The sequence below is a fragment of the Eptesicus fuscus genome, chromosome 10, assembly GCF_027574615.1.
Source record: "Eptesicus fuscus isolate TK198812 chromosome 10, DD_ASM_mEF_20220401, whole genome shotgun sequence".
In the NCBI taxonomy this organism is placed as follows: Eukaryota; Metazoa; Chordata; class Mammalia; order Chiroptera; family Vespertilionidae; genus Eptesicus; species Eptesicus fuscus.
In genome coordinates, this window is record NC_072482.1 from 39516322 (window position 1) to 39536652 (window position 20331).

Below are 20331 nucleotides of genomic sequence, written 5' to 3' on the forward strand. Positions count from 1 at the left end.
TTTTTACATTAATAAATTTGTATTTATTTAATTCACTAAATGAAAGTAGTTTGGAATTGCTGACAGAGTGCCTTTCCAGGTTTCTTTGACTCCTTTGCTGAGAAAGTATGATTTAAGACACCAGAATAATTTTTCCTCATCTGCTACAACTCATGTTTAGGCTATGGGCAAGTTTTCATGACAGATTTAAAACCAATTTAAAACAAATATTCTCTGATAATATTTGGAAGCTGGGGGAAGTCTAACCTTACATAAATAATTAGGACTAATCAACTTTTAATCAAAAATAAGTTTCTAAGTTCATGGACTTTAAAGCTACCAAATATTTTTGGTATATTCGTTTTTCCTCATAGTTTTAGAGTTTACCTCTTTCAGTGCTCATTATGACATCTAGACATCTAATTACATTTAGAAGCAAAGTCTCTATTGTTTTATTATTGTTAATAATAGACAAGGACCAAGCGGTATTGGAATTTAATTTTAAAACTCAGCACTTTCACAAGTAATTAGAAGCTCTTAATGTTTTCTCCTAGAGAAGAAATAACTTTATAATCTATATATCTTGTTCAATGCTCATTACATTTACAGCTTAATTTACCCTCCCATACCCCCCTCTTGGAAACAAAAATATATTCTCAGAGTTTATGATGGCATAATAACAATTATGTGGTATAACCTGGATCTTTTTGTTTGAAAAGTAATTTAAAAATCAGTTTTTGAATTATTACTTTAAGAATAAGTTGTGGACTGATGTTTCTCGTTGATCCAGGGAGGAACATAAAATCCTGATTTATCCAGTAATCCCATAGGCAGTGCATGTCTCTCTTGACTTGTGATGTGTTTCTCATTACAGTGTCCTGCTTTTCTGCCTTTCCATTAAATGTTTAGAAAAATTCACTCAATATTTTTTCAGGGAAAGGAATTTCATCAGCCAATATCATCTCTAAGAAAGGAGGAACACATATAAGAGACCTAAATTTTTCTATCTCACTTTAAATTTCATAACTTCAACTTAAGGTCATATGCATGTATTCTTGTACAGTGGGCTTTCTCCAACTTTATGTCATTGGAGACCTGAATAAAAATTATTCCAATATTGTTCTTAGAAAGAAATATGAATCTGGAATTGCCTCAAATTAAAAAAACAAAAGTGAAATGATTGCTTTTAAAATAAATAATATTGTATGGTCTTTATTCTTTACTCAATTTTTTGAACTATGTATGTCTTGATTACATTAATTTATCTACTTTTACTTGTAACCTTCCAGTAGCTTACTGAGAGGCTATTTTTCTATAGTAACACTGCTTGGAAATTATGTTCTTTTTAGAGGAAATTTAAAAACCATTTCCATAGCTCTTGACTATAGTCTCAGGAACTGGCAATTAGTGTCTAGGTCCCTGCTTCCCACCAGGGGGCAGCACTGGGCCCGAGAGCAGCCCCACAGACTCCCTCTCAGTGGTTACCACCCTCCTTCCTCATACAGCACTTAAATTTAGTTTTGGTATTTCCTTACATTTTTAAAAGGCTTAGTAAGTGTCCAATAAATGGTAGCTGTTCAGGCTCTGTGCTTATAAGGGATATTACTTCTCACCGTTGGTTTTTCTGTGTACTAGAGTCTTGTCTTTAATGATGATTTGTTCTATCATATCAGATACCTTGTGTTTATTATAACTTGGAAAATCTTAAGAGGAAAACCAACACCTCACAGTTATTGAGTCCCTGTGATGTGTCAAGCATGAAACTAGGTACTTCTCATAGGCTACTTCACAATCTAGGGAAGCAAACAGGCAAGGGGACAATAGTGTTACAAAACAGTAGGAAGATACTATAGCAGAATTTTTAATACTTCTATTTTGCTGTTGAGTAATCAGAGACTAGGAGATGTTAAATCACAGTAGAGCATAGATTCCCTTCAGACAGAATTCCAAATCCCATGCTGTATCAATTATATTATCAGCCCTGCCATAAAAACAGAAAGGTTTGTTGAGAGTGACTGAAGCCACAGTGTGGAATGCCTGAGACTGATTTCAGTGATGTAACCCCTGTGACGTGGTGACAGGAGAATTTAGGGTTGATGTACTTCAAACTTCAATGGGGAAATGGGGTTAAGTGCTGAGTGATCCTGAGTGATCCCACGGAAGCCCTCATATGGGTGCCTTTACATGCACATACATATACGTATTACCTACATTATATTCACCAAAACAGGAATAATTGCAGTACAATTATTTTTTTAAAGCCTATCTATAATATCTATCTTAAAACAATAATGGATCATATTTTATTTTTACTTTATAGGATCTCTGTCCTTTGCAATTTCCGCGAGATACTAATACATTTGTTTTGTTACAGAAAATGGGCCAATAAAGAATTCATTTTTCCTGAGTCTATTATTTTTATGACTTGAAATTATTCTTCCACATTGTCTTCTTCCTTTTCTGGTTATAATATGCACAGCAAGCCAGATGGCTGATGTGTAAACAGTTTGAGATGTGCTTCTTGGAATCATTTAGGATGGCCTAGGACAGTGGTCGGCAAACTCATTAGTCAACAGAGCCAAATATCAACAGTACAACGAATGAAATTTCTTTTGAGAGCCAAATTTTTTAAACTTAAGCTTCTTCTAACGCCACTTCTTCAAAATAGACTCACCCAGGCCGTGGTATTTTGTGGAAGAGCCACACTTAAGGGGCCAAAGAGCCACATATGGCTCGCGAGCCGCAGTTTGCTGACCACGGGCCTAGGAGGTTCTTGATAGCAGGCCCAGCGGCTTATTGCTCTGGTCTTTCCTTCATGCTGAAGTATGTTTTCAGTGTCTTCACTTATCCTATTATGTCTCTTGAGGTTCTCTTGCAAAGCCTTAATCCCAGTCTGCCTTACATTTCACTGTTCTTATTTATTCCTGTTTTATTTTATTTTTCTTATTATTGCTATTCTCAACAGTAGTGCTTCAAAACTATAGAAGAGTGACTAAGAACATGGGCTTTGTTGGAATCTTACTTGGCTATGTATGTAGCTATTTGACCTTGGGCAAGTTCCTTCTCCTTGGTTTCCTTATCTGTGAAACGGAGTATAGAACCTACCTCATGGATTTATAAAATGATTAGGTAGGTTAAAACAGAACTCATTTAGCACCGTGCCTACTATATCATAAAGTGTACTAGTCACTATTCTTATTAACATACTAGAGGCCCGGTGCATGAAATTTGTGCACGGGGGCAGGGAGGGGTGTCCCTCAGCTCAGCCTGCACCTTCTCCGATCTGGGACCCCTCGAGGATCGGGCCTAAATGGGCAGTCGGACATCCCTCTCACAATCCAGGACTGCTGGCTCCCAACTGCTCGCCTGCCTGCTTTCCTGATTGCCCCTAACCGCTTCTGCCTGCCAGCCAGATTACCCCTTAACCACTCCCCTGCCAGCCTGTTTGCCCCCTAACTGCCCTCCCCTGCAGGCCTGGTCACCCCCAACTGCCCTCCCCTGCAGGCCTGGTCCCCCCCAACTGCTCTCCCCTACAGGCCTGGGTCCCCCCCAACTGCCCTTCCCTGCAGGCCCAGTTGCCCCCAACTTCCCTCCTCTGCTGGCCTGGTCACCCCTAACTGCCCTCCCCTGCAGGCTTGATTGCCCCCAACTGCCCTCCCTTGCAGGCCTGGTCCCTCCCAATTGCCCTCCCCTGCTGGCCTGATTGCCCACAATTGCCCTTCTTTGCAGGCCTGGTCCCTCCCAACTGCCCTTCTCTGCTGGCCATCTTGTGGTGGGCATCTTGTGTCCACATGGGGGCAGGATCTTTGACCACATGGGGGCAGCCATCTTGTGTGTTAGGGTGATGGTCAATTTGCATATTACTCTTTTATTAGATAGGATAGAGGCCTGGTGCACGGGTGGGGGCCAGCTGGTTTGCCCTGAAGGGTGTCCCAGATCAGGGTGGGGGTTCCCTTGGGGCATGGGGCTGCCTGGGTGAGGGGCCTGTGGTGGTTTGCAGGCTGGCCACACCCCTGGTGACCCAAGCGGAGGCCCCGGTATCTGAGATATATTTATCTTCTACAATTGAAACTTTGTAGCCTGGAGTGAAGCCAAGCCTCCTGCTTGCTCCATGGCGGCAGCCATTTCTGTTGCTATTTATTTATCTTCTATAATTGAAACTTTGTAGCCTTAAGCGGTGGTCTGGGCTGGCCAGGGTGTGTAGAAAGCTTGGCTTCCTCCATCGCCAGGGGCAACCCTAGCCTCCTGCTCTCTCTAGCTCCATGGCTGCCGCCATTTTGTTGGGATTTATCTTCTATAATTGAAACTTTGTAGCCTTGAGTAGAGGCCTTGGCTGGCCAGGGTATGTGGAAAGCTTGGCTTCCTCCATCGCCAGGGAAACCCAAGCCTCCCTCCTGTTTGCTCAGTGGCTGCAGTCATCTTGGTTTGGGTTAATTTGCATACTCACTCTTGATTAGCTAGTGGGCGTGGTTGGTGGGCGTGCCTTGTGGGTGTAGCAGAGTGATGGTTAGTTTGCATATTACTCTTTTATTAGATTGGATTGTAGAAAGAAAATTCTCATAGTTACAAAAAGACATAGAAGTAAATTCAAATACCATACATAAAATTCCATGCAAGGGGCTTTTAGAAGGAATATCTGCTTTTTTCATTAAATACCTAATTAATTATGCAAAAGCACATACCACAACAAAATATATGTAGGTGTTACTACATAACTGGCTTAGGGTTCACTTTCAGTCCTTTTAACTGGATTCAGGGTGAAACTTTGAACCACAAGTGGCTGGAGAGAAGTTCCTCTGGGTTCTCTTCTGTTGCCCCTAGTTACATGTTACACTGTGATCTGCTTTGGAACCTCGCCGTCACATCTGTCAGTGTTTTCCATGTCAAGCTCCCCCAGGAGAGAAGCCGCAACTGATAATTCCCATCTTAACTCCTGTGCTGGATACTACCTGTAATCCTCACAATAACTGGTGGGCTAGGTAATTATTTCTTCCTAGTTTTCTATGGATTACTATTTCTGAATCAAAAATCATTAAATGCAGTTTTTAAAATATGAGTGTGTTATGGAATACAAAAAGAGAATATGATTAATGGAAAAGAAGAACAATTAATCTGGGTTATTTGGAAACTAAGAGCACATGGTGTCATACTGTGGTGTATAATAAAAGAGAGAGATACTTTGTGGAGGATTTATCAGCTACATTGATCTACAAATCTGCCAATGAGATTCAGTACTTTTGTGAGTGTGTGTGTTTTCCTTTGTGTACAGCTTCTGTATGAAGACAAAAACGTATGCAGAACAAAGAAAGACTACCCACATTTGTACATGAACCAGTTTATTGGGAGTAACTGTGTACCGCTGCTGACCAAACATCTTATTTCCAATTGCTTTAAAGGAAGTTTAACAGAAGTCCATGAAAGAAAACATTTAAATCGCTTTAATACATTTTAGTTATAGCAAAGTGTTAAAATTTTAAACTTTTGTTTTGTTCAGGGAATAGCCTTATAAAATTAATCACAGTCTCCCATGCCCTTGAATTATCTTCCATAATTTTTACAGTATATTTTATATACTTCTATATAATATGTTATAATCATTTAATTCCATATAATTTACAGTAATTGTTTTCAAATTAAGGAAGTGCTGTATATAAAATAACAAATTTGTGTTTGTTAATTACATAAAATAGGAACTATTATTCACATAAAAAGCTATAGTCCTTTTAATTACAAAAATAATACTGTGTCATAAACTCTCCAACAATACTTATAAAGTACGAAGTGAAGTCCTTTCTCACCTCCTGCCATTCCCAGTACCAAAGGGTAACCACTGTTTATAGTTGAAGTATGACCTTGCAGACCTTTCTCTATGCCCATGTCATCATAGACGCACCCTTGTAAAAAGTGATTCTCATTCTTGAGGAATTAGACGCATTGCTATTTGAAAAAAATTTGCTTTGATGATTTTAGTCATTTTGCTAAAAGGAGTGATTTTCACAAATACAGATTATTTTGTTATAAGCCAGCTTCCCAGGACTAGTCCCTTGATTTTCTGTATTTTGCAGTATCCATGGATAGTTTGTGTATGAAAAGTGCAGTATTCAGGGAAGATGGAAAATCAGCCCATGTCAACTAATGTAATAAAACTGAGTTAATCCCAAATTGACAATTTAAATCCCTTTAAAATTACTTGTCGAAATCAAGAAACAATCCACTCAATCTGTCATTTCTTTTAAGCTTATTAGTAGTGGAATTTTTTAGGTGACTCTTTAAATCACATGTATGCAAGGTTTTCAAGTTGATACTGAGATTTCCTGTTGCTAGGAGAAGCTAACACTTATTTAGTGCTGGATACTGTAAGTCACAGTGCTTACTGGAGGCAGGGGAGGTGTATAAATGGCCAGTTGGTGCCCTTTGGAGCTAATTTGCCCTGTTTCTGTGTCCTTTCTGCTCTGATATAGTTGTCACTAGAAGAAATATGCACAGAGGGTAGGGATTATGCATCAAGCATCAGGATTCTTTCATGTAAAATTTTCCCCTCGAATTTAATGTGAAAACACAGTTAGTAAAATATGTAAGAAAAATGTGGATCTCCTCAAATCGTTTGTGAAGCAAAGCAATGTAGAAATCAAGTGTATAAAAAAAAAAGCCAAAGGTTTTATTTCAGGTAATAGCTGTGAATGAGAAAATTAATATATTCCTAAGAATAGTTTAATCATATATCTCTTTTTTAGATTTTTTTTTAATGCTCTAAAAATTCTGTTTTCAAATTTGAATTTGTCACCGTTATAACATGTTTTTTCCCCTGAAGATAATTTACTATAGGATTTTTCTGTAGTTGAGACTCTATATAGTTTTTCACCAGGTTGCTAGTCTCACAGAGTCCATGGTCTCTCCGAGGAGTCAGACAGTTAGGCAGCTACAGTGGACTGTGCTGAGGGCAGTGCTGTAGTCCAGGCAGAAGTCCTTTCTTTGTTGGTGGTGATGCAGGGCTGGGTGGTATCAGAAAGATTTCCCAGCAGAGACGGCTCCTTAAGTGATACCTGAGAATGTTTGCTCATTAGTCAGGCAAAGAGCAATGGTCCTGGGAGATCAGTGGCCAAGGGTCAAGGGATCTACAGAAGCCTGCTAGTGAGAGACTGGGACATAGTCAAGTAACCGGTGGAAGTTCAGTGTGGCTGTATAGAGTAATTATAAACATTTATTATGATAATATTATGTTTATTATATATAAAACTTGAAAAATACAGGAAACGAGAAAGCATACTATGACTAATTTCAAGCCACAGAGTTTACTGTGAACATATTGTTATGATTGTCATGCCTTACATTTGTATTTGTAGAACAGCATGTTTGGTATAGTCCGGGTTCGGCTTGAACAATAGATATGTATGTAGGCATAAAATGCATATACATATATGAAAACATTTTAAGTAAAACTGGGATCATGGCAAACATGCTGTTTGTGACCTGCTTTTTTTAACCTGCTATTGTCACATTACAATAGACTTATTTTAATGCCCTTGGATGGCAATTGTATTTTAAGTTGGAATGTTTCATTTCTGTGAGAAAAAAAAAAAAGATATCTTCTTGCAGTTAACCACCTGTATTCATATCTGCAGGAAGAATGCTTCCTGAACCTGGAGGCTCCTATATCCAGAGTATGTGGGTATGACACACCCTTTCCTCACATTTTTGAGCCATTCTATATCCCAGACAAATGGAAATGCTATGATGCCCTTCGAAAGATGATCAATTATTGACCACACAGGTAAGTCAGCCCTGCATTTTGAAAAAGTTAGCATGTGCCCCTGACAGTAATATTCTGTTGCCTAAGGAACAATGGCCATCATTGTGTTGTGTTTTGGTAAATGGCAAGTCCCAGAACAAAATGTGGACTTTAAAATTAAATTCATAGTATATTTGCATTTAATGGAGACATAGTAAGCATGTGTATTGTTTGATTTCTCTAAAACAGATGCTTGCATTTGTTAACATTGAATAGTCACTAGATGAGGGTGTTCTCTGCCATTTAATTGCAAATACACCCTGTGTTCTAATTTTTACCCTCATTTCTATTATATTTTTATCAGCTATTTAAACTCTTCGCCAATAGGGGTAATTTCTGTTATTTTAAAATGGCCCTTTAAGCACCATCAGTTTGGACTCTAGTGATTTCCACTCTGTGATGACCCATACATAACATTCTGAAATTTGCCTTTATATTACTTGAAAAAATAACTTTGTTGAACAGGAAACCTATGAATTGTCTATAAGGTAAATTTTTACTTAGAAAAAAACACAATAAAATATCCAGCACAACCACCATTACAAGGATTTTTTTGGCAAGTGGATGTTTTTACATTGTGGATAGTAAATGATATTTATTCACTATGATTTTCTAAGTTGTGCTTATATGCTTCTTCAGCATGTTAGTCTAGCAACAAGGAATACCATTAAACACTGCTAAGTGAGTTTTTAGGGTTTTAATACTATAGAAGTTGCTCTCACTGACACACTGATTTATTTTGTCTTTGGCAATTTTGAAATTATTAAAAAATGTATAGGAAGGAATTAAATGCTGTAATAACACAGCCATACTTTCTAAAGATAAGAAATACTGTATTCCTGCCTTCCGTGAGTGGGTAGTAAAGCTAGCTCTCCTGAACCAGAAAGAGAAACCTTAATTTGTACAGATAGAGAAAATAATGCCCTCCTTCTTTCCCACTGATCTCCACACCAAAGTGTTTGGAGTTCTATTCTGAGAATACTGTTAAGTTAGGTCCATTAGTCCACATATCCCTGGCATCTCTCAGACATGCAGAGGGGGATGCTTTATTTCTGATGTCCTCTTAATGTCTGTGAAAGCAGCTGGCTTCTAGAGCACGTAGCATGAGGACTGGTTAGGGGACTCCCTCATTTTGTTGTCCATTTTGTTCCCTCCTATGGACCATCATAATGGAGAGTCAAGGTAATAACATGTGGCCATATGCCTTGTAGCCATTTTGAAGGTAATATTTAGGTGGTAGTTTTAAATTTGGGTATGTATTTCCTTTTAAACAACAAAAGATATTAGCCTATTATGAAAATACGATAAAAGATGCATAGGTTTTTCTATACTAAAAGTTAAATATGGCATTAAAGAAAGTAGTTATGCAATTAAGAAAATTTTTTACTTAATTCACAGTGGCCCATATGTCTATAATTGTCATTGATTTCTTTTACAGAAAAACTGGAAGATTGTGACTAGATACGGAAATATTTTTCTGAATTTTTTATATTTTCTCAGATTTATCTCTCCTTGAAAATAGAATTTTTATGAAATGAAGCATGATGGATATTGGCTAAAAAATTATAAATTAGTTATTGTATTAACACACATGAATTGATTTCCATTAAGAGTGTTTTAGATTAACTTTTTAAAATGTTCATATGATAGTCTTATAAATTCCACTTATTTACAGCTGTATATATTGGGTATGGGGAAAGTATTCAATAAAGGAAAATCAGATTGGTCTTCAGGTTGTGTGTCTTTTTTTTTTCATTAGTAAAAAGAATTTTTGTTGCAGATGAAGGGAACCAAAATTCTGCTACCCTGAAATTGCTCTTTTGAGAAATTGATTTTAAGCTGCTTATTAAGAAACAAGACTCAGGGAGCCTTTGACCCTCCCCATCCTCCTTCCTCCTGCCTAAGAGATTCAAACAGAGAAACCTGCTTCAGGAAGACCTTGGGATGTTCCCGTAGCCTACCTTGAATTAATGTGGTAAACAAGAAGGCTTCAGGCAGGTGCCTGTTAGCTGGATACCCTGTGTCCCATTGTTTCTGAGTTGTCTAGCAAGGATTTTCCTGCCATGTATGTTCCCCACTTCCTCAGCTACCTGCAGATTGCCCTTTGTCGCTTGTGAAATCTAAGACCCAGTTCCTCCCTTTTTTCCTTTGTCCAAAAATGTTTTATATACCCAATGTTGCCTCACTGTCTTTGAAATCTTCATGCCTATGTGAATTTCCCATGCACGTGCATTAAAACTTTGATTTTTCTCCTGTTAATCTGTTTCTGTTCATTTGATTATTAGCCCAGCCAGATGAACTTATAAGATGGGAGGGAAAGTATTAATATTTTTTTAGCCCTCATACAGACTTAATTGTTAACCTGCTAATTAGATCTGAGTAAAATGAAATGTTTGGAAATGCTGACTTTTCAACTTCATTGTACCTGGTTTAGTTTTTTTATGGCTAAGATGGATGTTTGTATATTGATAACACTTCTGGGATGTTTTTCCTCATCCTTCCCTCTTGCCTCACAAGGCACTGATGGGCGTGCTCACTCTTCCCCTAGCATGCAGGTAGGATCAGCCATGCTGCCTCTCTTCATGGACAGCATGAGCCTGTCTTAGTTATAAAGGAGCCAAGCTTTGGCTGTAGTTTTGTTTTTTTGCCATGATGTTACAAAGTAAATATTTTTTCCCTGTTCTTTATATTATTACTAGAGGCCCGGGCTGAGGCACGAGGTCCCTCAGACTGGCCTGCACCCTCTGGCAGTCCAGGCCCCTCCAGGGGGTGTCCATCCGCCTGCTCGCTGCTCCTTAGCGCTGCCTCTGCTGCGCTCGCCAGCCATGAGCCTGGCTTCTGGCTGAGCAGCGCTCCCCCTGTAGCGCACTGACCACCAGGGGCAGCTCCTGTGTTGAGCGTCTGCTGCCTGGTGGTCAGTGGGCATCATAGCAACCGGTCATTCCTATTGTCATTCCACCATTCGGTCAATTTGCGCATGAGGCTTTTATTATATAGGCTATAGCTGAAAAGAAAAACATTAGCAGCAACAAAAGGCTCAAGCTGGAGGAAGCCTTCTTGTTGGGGACTTTGCCAGGGCCTCCTTATCTTCTTTTGCCTCTTCCGCCTTTCTCCATAGTTTTAGACAGGCCTGACCTGCCGAGGAGTCCCTTTGTAAAACCCTCAGCCTTGACCCTGCCCTCAGGGGTGTGCTGTCAGCTGGCCCCACTACCATCAGCTCAGCAAAAAGTTCCACCCTCCCAAACAGCAGAACAACAGGGTGATAGAGTGTTTTCTTGCTCTATAAACATTGAAAAAAGTGGACATTTTCTTAGACTTAAAAATGTATATGTCATATTAAAACTGCAATTTTAAAAGTGTCCTATTTATTTTTATCAGATATTTGGAGGAGAATACGAACGTAACATTTATCAATTGCCACAAATTTGGAGATAAAGGAAAGGCACTTAAACACAGATTCCAGATAGCAGTGGGCTGAAATGAAGAACCAAAGCATTTGTTAGGGGGTAAAAATGCAGCCCTGCCTTTGGTTTAAAAATAGGAACACCTGTGTAGTGTAGGGCGGGAAAGATGTACTTGTCAGCAACACGTTGGGGAAGGATTTCGGGAATCCAGTTGGCTCTCTGTCCAGGACTTTCTGAGTGTAAGGCGCCAAAACTCAGTATGGACTTTGGCTTTGGTCTTTGTTCCGCGGAAGGCTCAGGCACCCTCGCTGGGAAGTTCGCACTCACATGGGCAGCCCACAGAGCAGAAAATGTGCGGTAGTCAACCACATCGCGGCCTACAGTGGGTTCTGTTTGAACATACTTGTTTTAGCTGAACTTATTTTTTTTAGTGGCTATTATTTATGTTTTAGTTGAAGTTTTGTTGCCATTGGTAATTGTTTAATACTTTTTTTTTTAAATTTATTTGGTATTGTACAATTTCCCTGTAGGTATTTCAATTTTATTTTAATGTTGTTTTTGAAATAGCAAGCATGAGCCAAAACCGGTTTGGCTCGGTGGATAGAGCGTCGGTCTGCGGACTGGAGGGTCCCAGGTTCGATTCCGGTCAAGGGCGTGTGCATTGGTTGCTGGCACATCCCCCGTGGGGGATATGCAGGAGACAGCTGGTCGATGTCTCTCTCTCATCGATGTTTCTGGCTCTCTATCCCTCTCCCTTCCTCTCTGAAAAATCAATAAAATATATTAAAAATAATGAAGTAATATTACAAAAAAGAGAAAATGAAATAGCAAGCATGAGACAACTGTGGGGATCATCTATGCAGTAATTGCCTGAGTTTGAAAGCATTTTCCCCTCCAGTTAGCCCCACAGTCCCCAGCAGTAAATACTCCTTCTCTTCTGGTTAATTCTGAGCTCAGTCTGCACAAGATGTGCATATGCACCTAAGAAACTGTGTAAAATACATTTATTTACTTGAAACAAAGGTTCCCTATTGTGAAAATAAGAAAATCTCTGATGTGTCTTCTTCTGAAGACACATAAGAGATATTAAATGAACGCCAAAGCCAGAATCCCCCACACTCAGCCTCCGCTGAGTAATAAGTCTGTTTCCTGTGACAACGTGGGTACATAAGTGAATATAATCTTCTGTAGCTCAAAGTTATCCAGTTTTGTTTGGAAAAAATATAACATTCACATTCTGTACAACTGATAGATATCCACGCGGAGTAAACAGACCTGTGTACATTAGCAAAAGAAATGCACAAGGTCCAGAAATGACCTCAATCCAGTCCCTCAGGGTTAAGTCACATAATCTACAAAGTCTTGGTGAGAATCCCGTAGACATTCCATTCGGTTTAGTGAAATCCCTTTCCCATCAGCTTGCCTGTGGTGGACACGTGTGGTCTCTGGCTGCCTGGCATCCCTGCCCCCACCTTCTAGTAACAGCACTGCTGTTTGTTTAGAGAACCCCCTGTCCCCACCACATGTGGCTCTGGAGGGGCTGCCAACCCCAGTGCTGACCAGCACTGGCCACAGGCATGGCCCTGGCCCAGGCTCCAGCGGGGACCTCAGAATAGAAAGTCAGGTGGCCGGTGAAGACCCAAGATGTAGCCTCAGTCTTGTCAACAACACTGAATTCTACAAGACTGATCCTCAAACTTTTACCTGTTCCAAGGTCACCTGAGAATACAACTGATAGGTGTTAACCAGCTAGTCACACAGTATTACCTACAGCAGAAATTCTTTGGGGTCAGGAACATGACCCCAAGGCTGACATGTTGAAATTTCCAGAGAGATGTGAAGTTTGGAGACTCTTGATATGCTTTGTTAGCCCACCTAGTTTGGAAAGAAATAGAAAATATTCATATGTGGGCAAAGATTTTGAAACCCTGATATCTGATACCTCCCTGAATATGGTAATTAAAGATATTTGCCTAGAAAATGAGAAATAAAATTAGAACAAGGATGAGGAAATCACAGCTGAAAAGGATCAGAGGTAAGAATGGAAACAAATAAAATGATACATCTAAATACGTACCTTAAATACACTTCTTAAAATTTTATTTTTTCCTTCAGCATTTATTCTCTATATGCACTCCTCCTTCTCCCCTGCCCCCGCTCCCTTCCACCCCACAATCACCACACTGTTATCTATGTCCATGAGTTCTCTCTTTTTTCTTTTTTTGCTCAACCTCTCCACCTCTCCCTCCACTTCCCTCAACTATCCCGCCGACCCCCCCCACACACACACACCCCCACCAGAACTGTCAGCCTGCTCTCTGAGTCTGTCTCTATTATGCTTGGTAGTTCAGTTTCTTCATTAAATTCCATATATACACTTCTGTGTAACATATGTTCCACATTTGGCAAAGGAATATGTCATAGTTAAATTCTTTATATTGTAAATGTGTAATAGTAAAATGTAAACAAAACTTATGACTACAGAAGATATGTACAGAAAAGTTGTACAAGGCTTTGTCATCCTGCTTTCACTTTGCTAGATGAAGTGGACAATCATAAGTAATAGGGCTGGGTCCGTAGAAATGTATTTTAAACTTTGTGCCTCCATGAACATAGAATAATTACATTTTAAAGTATGCATGAACAGTTAAGAAAAATGATCATATAATAAGGCACCAAAAAAAAACAACACACAAACGCACAATAAATTCCTCAAAGAGTATTAAAAGGCATGTTTTGTGACCACATCCCAAATTAATGACATATATTCAAATACTTAGAAGTAAAAAAGCACCCGGCTTCATAACTGTGGAGCCGCAGAGGAAATGTAAAACAATTACAGAATATTTAGAACATAAGATCACTGATGTGCTTCTGCCAGGGTTTTCCTCAGAGGTAAATTCATAGACTTTGATTTTAAATCTTATAAAAATAAAAACTGAAAATACAAGAATGTAAGAATAAAGACAAGGAAGCACAAAAAGAAAGAAAAAAGTTAAAAGCAGAACGTTCCAAATGAGAAAAAACTGTAAGATAAATATTTTTATAAAAATGAAAACTTTTATTTTATAGCTAGAGGCCTGGTGCATGAAATTCATGCACTTGGGGCGGGGGGGGGGGCATCCCTCAGCCCAGCCTGTGCCCTCTCTTGGGAGCCCTTGGGGATGTCCGACTGACGGCTTAGGCCCGCTCCCCTAAGCCATCAGTTGGACATTCTAAGTGCTGCCACAGAAGTCGGAGAGGCTCTCGCCACTGCCGCTGCACTCCCAGCCGTGAGCCCGGCTTCTGGCTGAGCAGCGCTCCCCCTGTAGGAGCGCACTGACCACCAGGGGGCAGCTCCTGCATTAAGTGTCTGCCACTGGTGGTCAGTGCGCGTCGTAGCGATTGGTCGTTCCACCGTTTGGTCAATTTGCATATTAGTCTTTTATTATATAGGATGCCTGTGTCCTGTGAAGATGTAGCTATGCTTTTATGTGATCATGATACCACCAAATAAAGGCCCCTCAATGATGGCATCAGCTAATACCATTAAGGTCCTTTTGTTTGAGGGGAGGAAGTTATTTAGCAAAACCTAAACATTTACTGGAAGTATTGATAAGCAGAGGCCTTTATTATTAGGATATTTTATTACTTCATTTTAAGAAATAATTATTAAGGTCTCGTTTTGCTAAAAATCCTGTTTTTTTGCTGAGGCTTACTTGGATACTCTAAGTATTTTACTTACTGTGTGTTTTCATAAGATATGGTGACTTTAGCCCCAGCTGGTTTGGCTCAGTGGATAGAGCATTGGACTGCGGACTGGAAGGTCCCGGGTTCAATTCCAGTCAAGGGCACATGCTCGGGTTGCAGGCTCAATCCCCAGTAGGGGGCATGCAGGAGGCAGCCGATCAATGATACTCTCTCATCATTGATGTTTCTATCTCCCTCTCCCTTCTTCTCTGAAATCAATAAAAATATATTTTAAAAAAAGATATGGTGACTTTAAAGAATTAGAATCATGAGGTTTAAAATGTCATGTTGATCACTTAGATCATCTGCCTACTTATTACTATCCTGAAATTGTTTTTTCTTCATCCACAATGTTTTACTGATTCCAAAAAGGCAGGGTGTTTTGGTCTGTTTGTCTGCTATGAATCCTGCAGAGCCTGGGACAGTGCCTGGTCCACAGAGACTTTCTCTGTTTCGGAACAAACAGGTGAAAGGAAATGCACGCCTGTACTCGAATCAGACCTTGTACCAGAAAAGCAAGTAGATAGAGCCCACTTTGTAGATATTTAAAGTGGTGCTTTGATAGTAATTGATATCAGGAACAGAAACAGCCCTTTATGTAGGGCTAGGATTCCCAAGAGATGAGCATTGTTTTTGTGTTTTTTGGCCTCTTTCTTCGAATAAACATCAAAACCATGTATTTTTTAAAGTGGCTCTATGACAATATTGTACGTTAATATGTGTATATATATATATGAAAATGGACAAACCCAGCAAAAATGCTCATTCAAAACTGTTAATTTGAGGATAGTACGATTGGTGGTCATTTTTCATTATCCTCCTAGTCTCTGTTCTTAGTCACCAATGGAGAGCCAGCTTGGCTCAAAGTAACCTCCCAGTGTCCCTATCTGAGCTACTTCCCCGATTGGTACAATCTGCAGACTTCAGACTGGGCTAGAGGTAGGACTCCATCCCCTTGGCCACAATGACTGGTTGAGGGATGGAAGGTGACCAAAATTGGGTCAATCAGAGTCCTTCTTCAGAATTTTTCAAACAAATAGATTTTTTAAAATGCTATTGTGGAGGGAGCTATGGCCATATTTCCTACTGAGGAAGGCCATCTTTTTCTGGAAAAGAATGGAACCAGTGCACCGAGGAAAGAGAGGAAAGCTGAAGTGCAGGACTGAGTCAGTCCCGGTTCCAGTCTCTGGAGTCAGTCACCACAACCAGCTCCAGGTCTGCCACGGGAAACTTCAGCTGTTCGTTCTCCCTTTCATTCTCTGAGGAACTACCCCAGGATCCTTCCAATAAACTATCTTTTTCTTTGTTCAGGTTGGATTTCTGTCACAACCCAAAGCATCGTAATTCAATTATTCTAAATGCTTATGAATATATTCAATTTGAAAGAAGAAAGTCCACCTGTTTTTAATATACTCAAGGAAAACCCTTCACCTTTGAGATTGTTCTATATATTATGCTTGATTTTTTTTTCTTATCTATGACATGCAAATTAGCTACAGATATTGGGTTACTGTCAACTGTCTTAGCCATCAAAACAATGAATTCACACTTTCTGCCTGCACGTTGAATGCTGGCAACCTCCTCCTAGGGCAGGAAAATGAACAGTTCCACAGTATCTGTTTTTTAGAAGCCAGGTGCCTCTTGAGGGCTTGTTCCTATAAAGTTCTTTACTGAAGTCCTAAGACCTTACAACTGTTGTTAAACTTCCCCATGTAGCTTAAAAGCAGCCCTTGGGAGTTTCTTTTTCAAAGAAGTTTAATATGCCTGTTTTCAGTCTAATAGCAAGTTTTTCTTTGAGAATACTTTGTGTAAATTCCCCATATTTACCGTCCTTCTGTTGAAGCATATATTTACTTTCACTCTTATTTTATCTTTTATGTGAACAACTAGAGGTTCAGTGCATGGATTCATGCACCGGTGGGGTCCCTTGGTATGGCCTGTGGGGATCAGGCTGAAAGTGGCAGTCCAACTCCCCCCGAGGGATGTAGTAGTGTGTGAAGCGGCAGGTGGCTGGGGAGGAGCCCGAGCCCAGGCCGGGGCGCTGCTCCCGCTCATCCTGGCCCTGCTGTGCCTGCCACCGCCACCACTCAGTAGGCTCACTGCTGCTCCGCTGTGGTCTCCGCGCACCCATCCTAGGGCATTACCTGAGTGCCCATGACCGAGAAGAGGCCGCGGGCTCGCGCCCAGTCAGCCCTGATGCCAGTCCCGATCCTGGTCCTGGTCCTGATGGGAGAGAGGCATGCAGGGGGAGTGTCTGCAGGAGAGGCTTGTGCTGCAGCAGCTGTGCTTGCCAGCCGTGAGCCCGGTATCTGAGCGGTGCTCCCGCTGTGGGATCGCACTGACCACCAGAGGCAGCTCCTGCATTGAGTGTCTGGTGGTCAGGGTGCATTATAGTGACCGGTTGAATGGTCACTTAGGCTTTTATATATAGAGGTTTCAAAGAGGTTAGAGAACAATATGAATGTCTGTGTACCTAGCGAACATTGTAATATGTAACTTATCTTGCCTGGACTACCCTCACTCAGAGGAAAAATGGAAAGCTCCATTAATAGTAACAAGTAGTGTTTTTGGAAAAAATCCTGTCCCAATTGCCAGACAGCCTCACAGGGTTTTCCTAATTATTTGGGGGAATTGCTGGAGGGTAGCTTCTTTTTTAATTTAGATTCTTTATTGTTTAAAGTATTACGTATGTCTCCTTTTTCCCCTATTGATCTCTCCCCAGCTGCTCCCACCTCTCAGCACATGCCCTCACCCCCCTACTGTTTGTGTCCATTGGTTATTTTTGAACAGTCATTTGAACAGCCACGGGGAGTCCAGGGTGCTTGGCTGCAGCTCCAGCTCCCTGCAGATGTGTCTGCTGCCTGCAGCTCTGGAAGGCACCTGCCCTGAAGCCCTCCGCTCCCACAGGGACTAGGTGTAGGTGTGGATGCCACTGATGCTGTTTGTGTTTGGGCCCCTGGAGCGGTGACAGTGCCCTGTGTCCTCTCTGGAAGCAGGAAACTTTTATCTGCCATTGAGATCTGTGGATCCCCAAATAGTGTGGCTGTGTGCCCCCGGCATCTCCTGGATATCTGGTGAAACAGGCCACAGTGACGACCAGTTGTACTCAGAACCTCTGTCCCTGCCTGGGGCCGAGCCGGGGACCCCGCTTCACCTTCTTGGAGATGGCTTCTCCACAAGCTCCTCTTTCTCAGCACACAGACCACTGGCCCACGCCCGCCACTCCTGCAGGCCAGGCTCATCTCCCAGCAAGTACACATTAGTCCTAACTTGGTTTACTCTTCTGAAGAAAGACCTCATGGCTGTCAGATTTTTTTTTATGTTATTTTGTGCACAGTAAACATTTTCATATAGATTATGGGAAAATTGCCTAGAGAAAATGGAACAGCTGTGGTTTGTGATTAATGGTACATCCGTATGATCAGATACAGTGTAGAATTTGCAAGTAATGATTATGAAAATTATTTAGCAACATGCTCATTATATACTTTTAAGTGGAAAAATCAGGATGCAAAATTATATGTATATAATTACAACTATTATTATGATTTTTCTTGCACAGGAATAGAGACTATGATAGCACTGTTAGAGAGAGGACATGTTATAATAAAAGATTGTCTTCCTTCGCATGTTTTTTTTTTTTTTTTGCAGAGTAATAAAATACTGAATATATACTTTACTGCTAGCAAGTGTTAAGCATTGCGTAACCTGCCTAGTCTTTAAAACAGCCCCTAAGCACCAGCACTAAGAACCTTTTTGTATATCTGCAAGAACCTGAAATAAAATATTTTCTTTCTCCCTCTTAAACTCTTCCCCTGTGTGTTCTTCCCCCTCCTCTCTCTCATACTCTCTCTCTCTCTCACTGGGAATGGTTTGTTAGATAATCTCAGAAGGGGAGATTAAAAAGAAATAATCATCTTCTACAGTACTGTACTAATGCCTTTGTAAAAGTTTGACTCTTTCTATTAAGACTTATACATTTATTAGGGTCACAGCAGAAAGTACTAGTAAGATGTCACATTTAAAGGTTTTAATTGAATGGAGTTTAACAAAGTGACAATTTACAAAGGTATGGCAGATGTAGAGGACTGGGAAGGAAGGGTGGAGCACCGGGGAACTGGCAACTGTGGGAATGTGTAGCCACCCCTCACCTGAAGGAGCAAGGGTGGGGAGGTGTGGTCTGGAGCCTGGTGACAGCCGTGGCCATGGAGGCGGGACTGCCTGACAGGTGTGGCCACAGAGAAACAGAAGAGTGGCTGGACCAGCATGGGGAGGGAGAGGTGTTGGCCCATTGACCAAACCCTATTTCAAGCCCATAGGCCAAGGTAGCCTGGTGAGGCAGTCCCTAGAAGTCAGCCTCTCCCAAGACAGAGCAGGGCAAAGAAGGGTGGAGAATGGATTTAGAGGGTGAATGGAGAAGAACCAGCCAAGGAGCCCCATGTCATAGTAGGCCGCCAGCGAGATACTTGTTTAACTGCAAGCTTACTATTTTTTAAGCCAATGAAAAGTGTAGATCCTTTTAGGAAAAGTTATGGCAGAGCATCTATGCCCTGTATTCACAGCGATGCTGTGTGTGTCCTCAGTCTTCCTGCAGAACTCTGGACTGGCTGTGCTCTCAGCCCATGCCCAGGGCCAGGCTGCTGCTCGTTGTGCTGTTTGCCAGCTCCCTCTCTTTCCTGGGTCCATGCTTTTCCCTTTCGCCTTTCATTTTGTTGGAGCACATCCTCCAGGAGATTACTTGGAAGGCCTTCATGGGACACATATTTTCTGAGCCCTTTCATGTCAGAAAATGGCTGTACTCTCACCCGTGACTAATAGTTTGGCTGCGTGTAAAATTTTAGGCTAAGAAACATTTTTGTCTCAGGATAGTTAAGGCATTGCATACTTTTCTTTTCACACTTGTCTCTTATTATTTCTCTCAGAATTTGTCACTTTGTCAGACTTTTTGGGGTATTTCCTTAACCTAATCTTTTAACCTTTTATATGTTATTTTTATTTTGGCCAATTTTTAAAAAATCTTTGTATTTTTCTCACATCATCCTTTTCTTAACCCTTTGCACTCGCTTGCTTTTTCCTCGATTCCTTTATTCTAATGCTAACCGTGTCGAGTCACACTCGACATCTGAGTGCAAAAGGTTAAGGCTGTCATTAAGTATATGTGTGTGTGTGTGTGTGTGTGTGTGTGTGTGTGTATTTTAGAGGCCCGGTGCACAAAATTTGTGCGCGGGTAGGGTCCCTAGGCCAGGCCAGTGATCAGGGCTGATCAGGGCCTTCCGGCTGCTGGCCGGGGCCTCCCTTCCCCAGCTGCCGGCTGTTGGCCGGGGCCTTCCTTTGTTCTGCGCCACCCCCTGGTGGTCAGTGCACATCATAGTGAGCAATAGAGCTCCCGGTCTCCCAGTCAAACTCCCACAGGGACACGTTGCATACTAG

At 41.1% G+C, this 20331-nt stretch overlaps 1 protein-coding gene across 1 annotated transcript in view; it reads left to right on the forward strand.

Moving 5' to 3' along the window:
- BCKDHB (branched chain keto acid dehydrogenase E1 subunit beta) overlaps nucleotides 1-7750 on the forward strand; it is a 223853-nt gene extending 216103 nt beyond the window's left edge. Inside the window, exon 10 of the mRNA XM_054722298.1 lies at nucleotides 7602-7750. Within this exon, the coding sequence (XP_054578273.1) occupies nucleotides 7602-7742 (141 nt within the window). The 3' untranslated portion in view covers nucleotides 7743-7750. The remainder of the gene's footprint in view (nucleotides 1-7601) is intronic.
- The last annotated feature ends 12581 nt before the right edge of the window (nucleotides 7751-20331 follow it).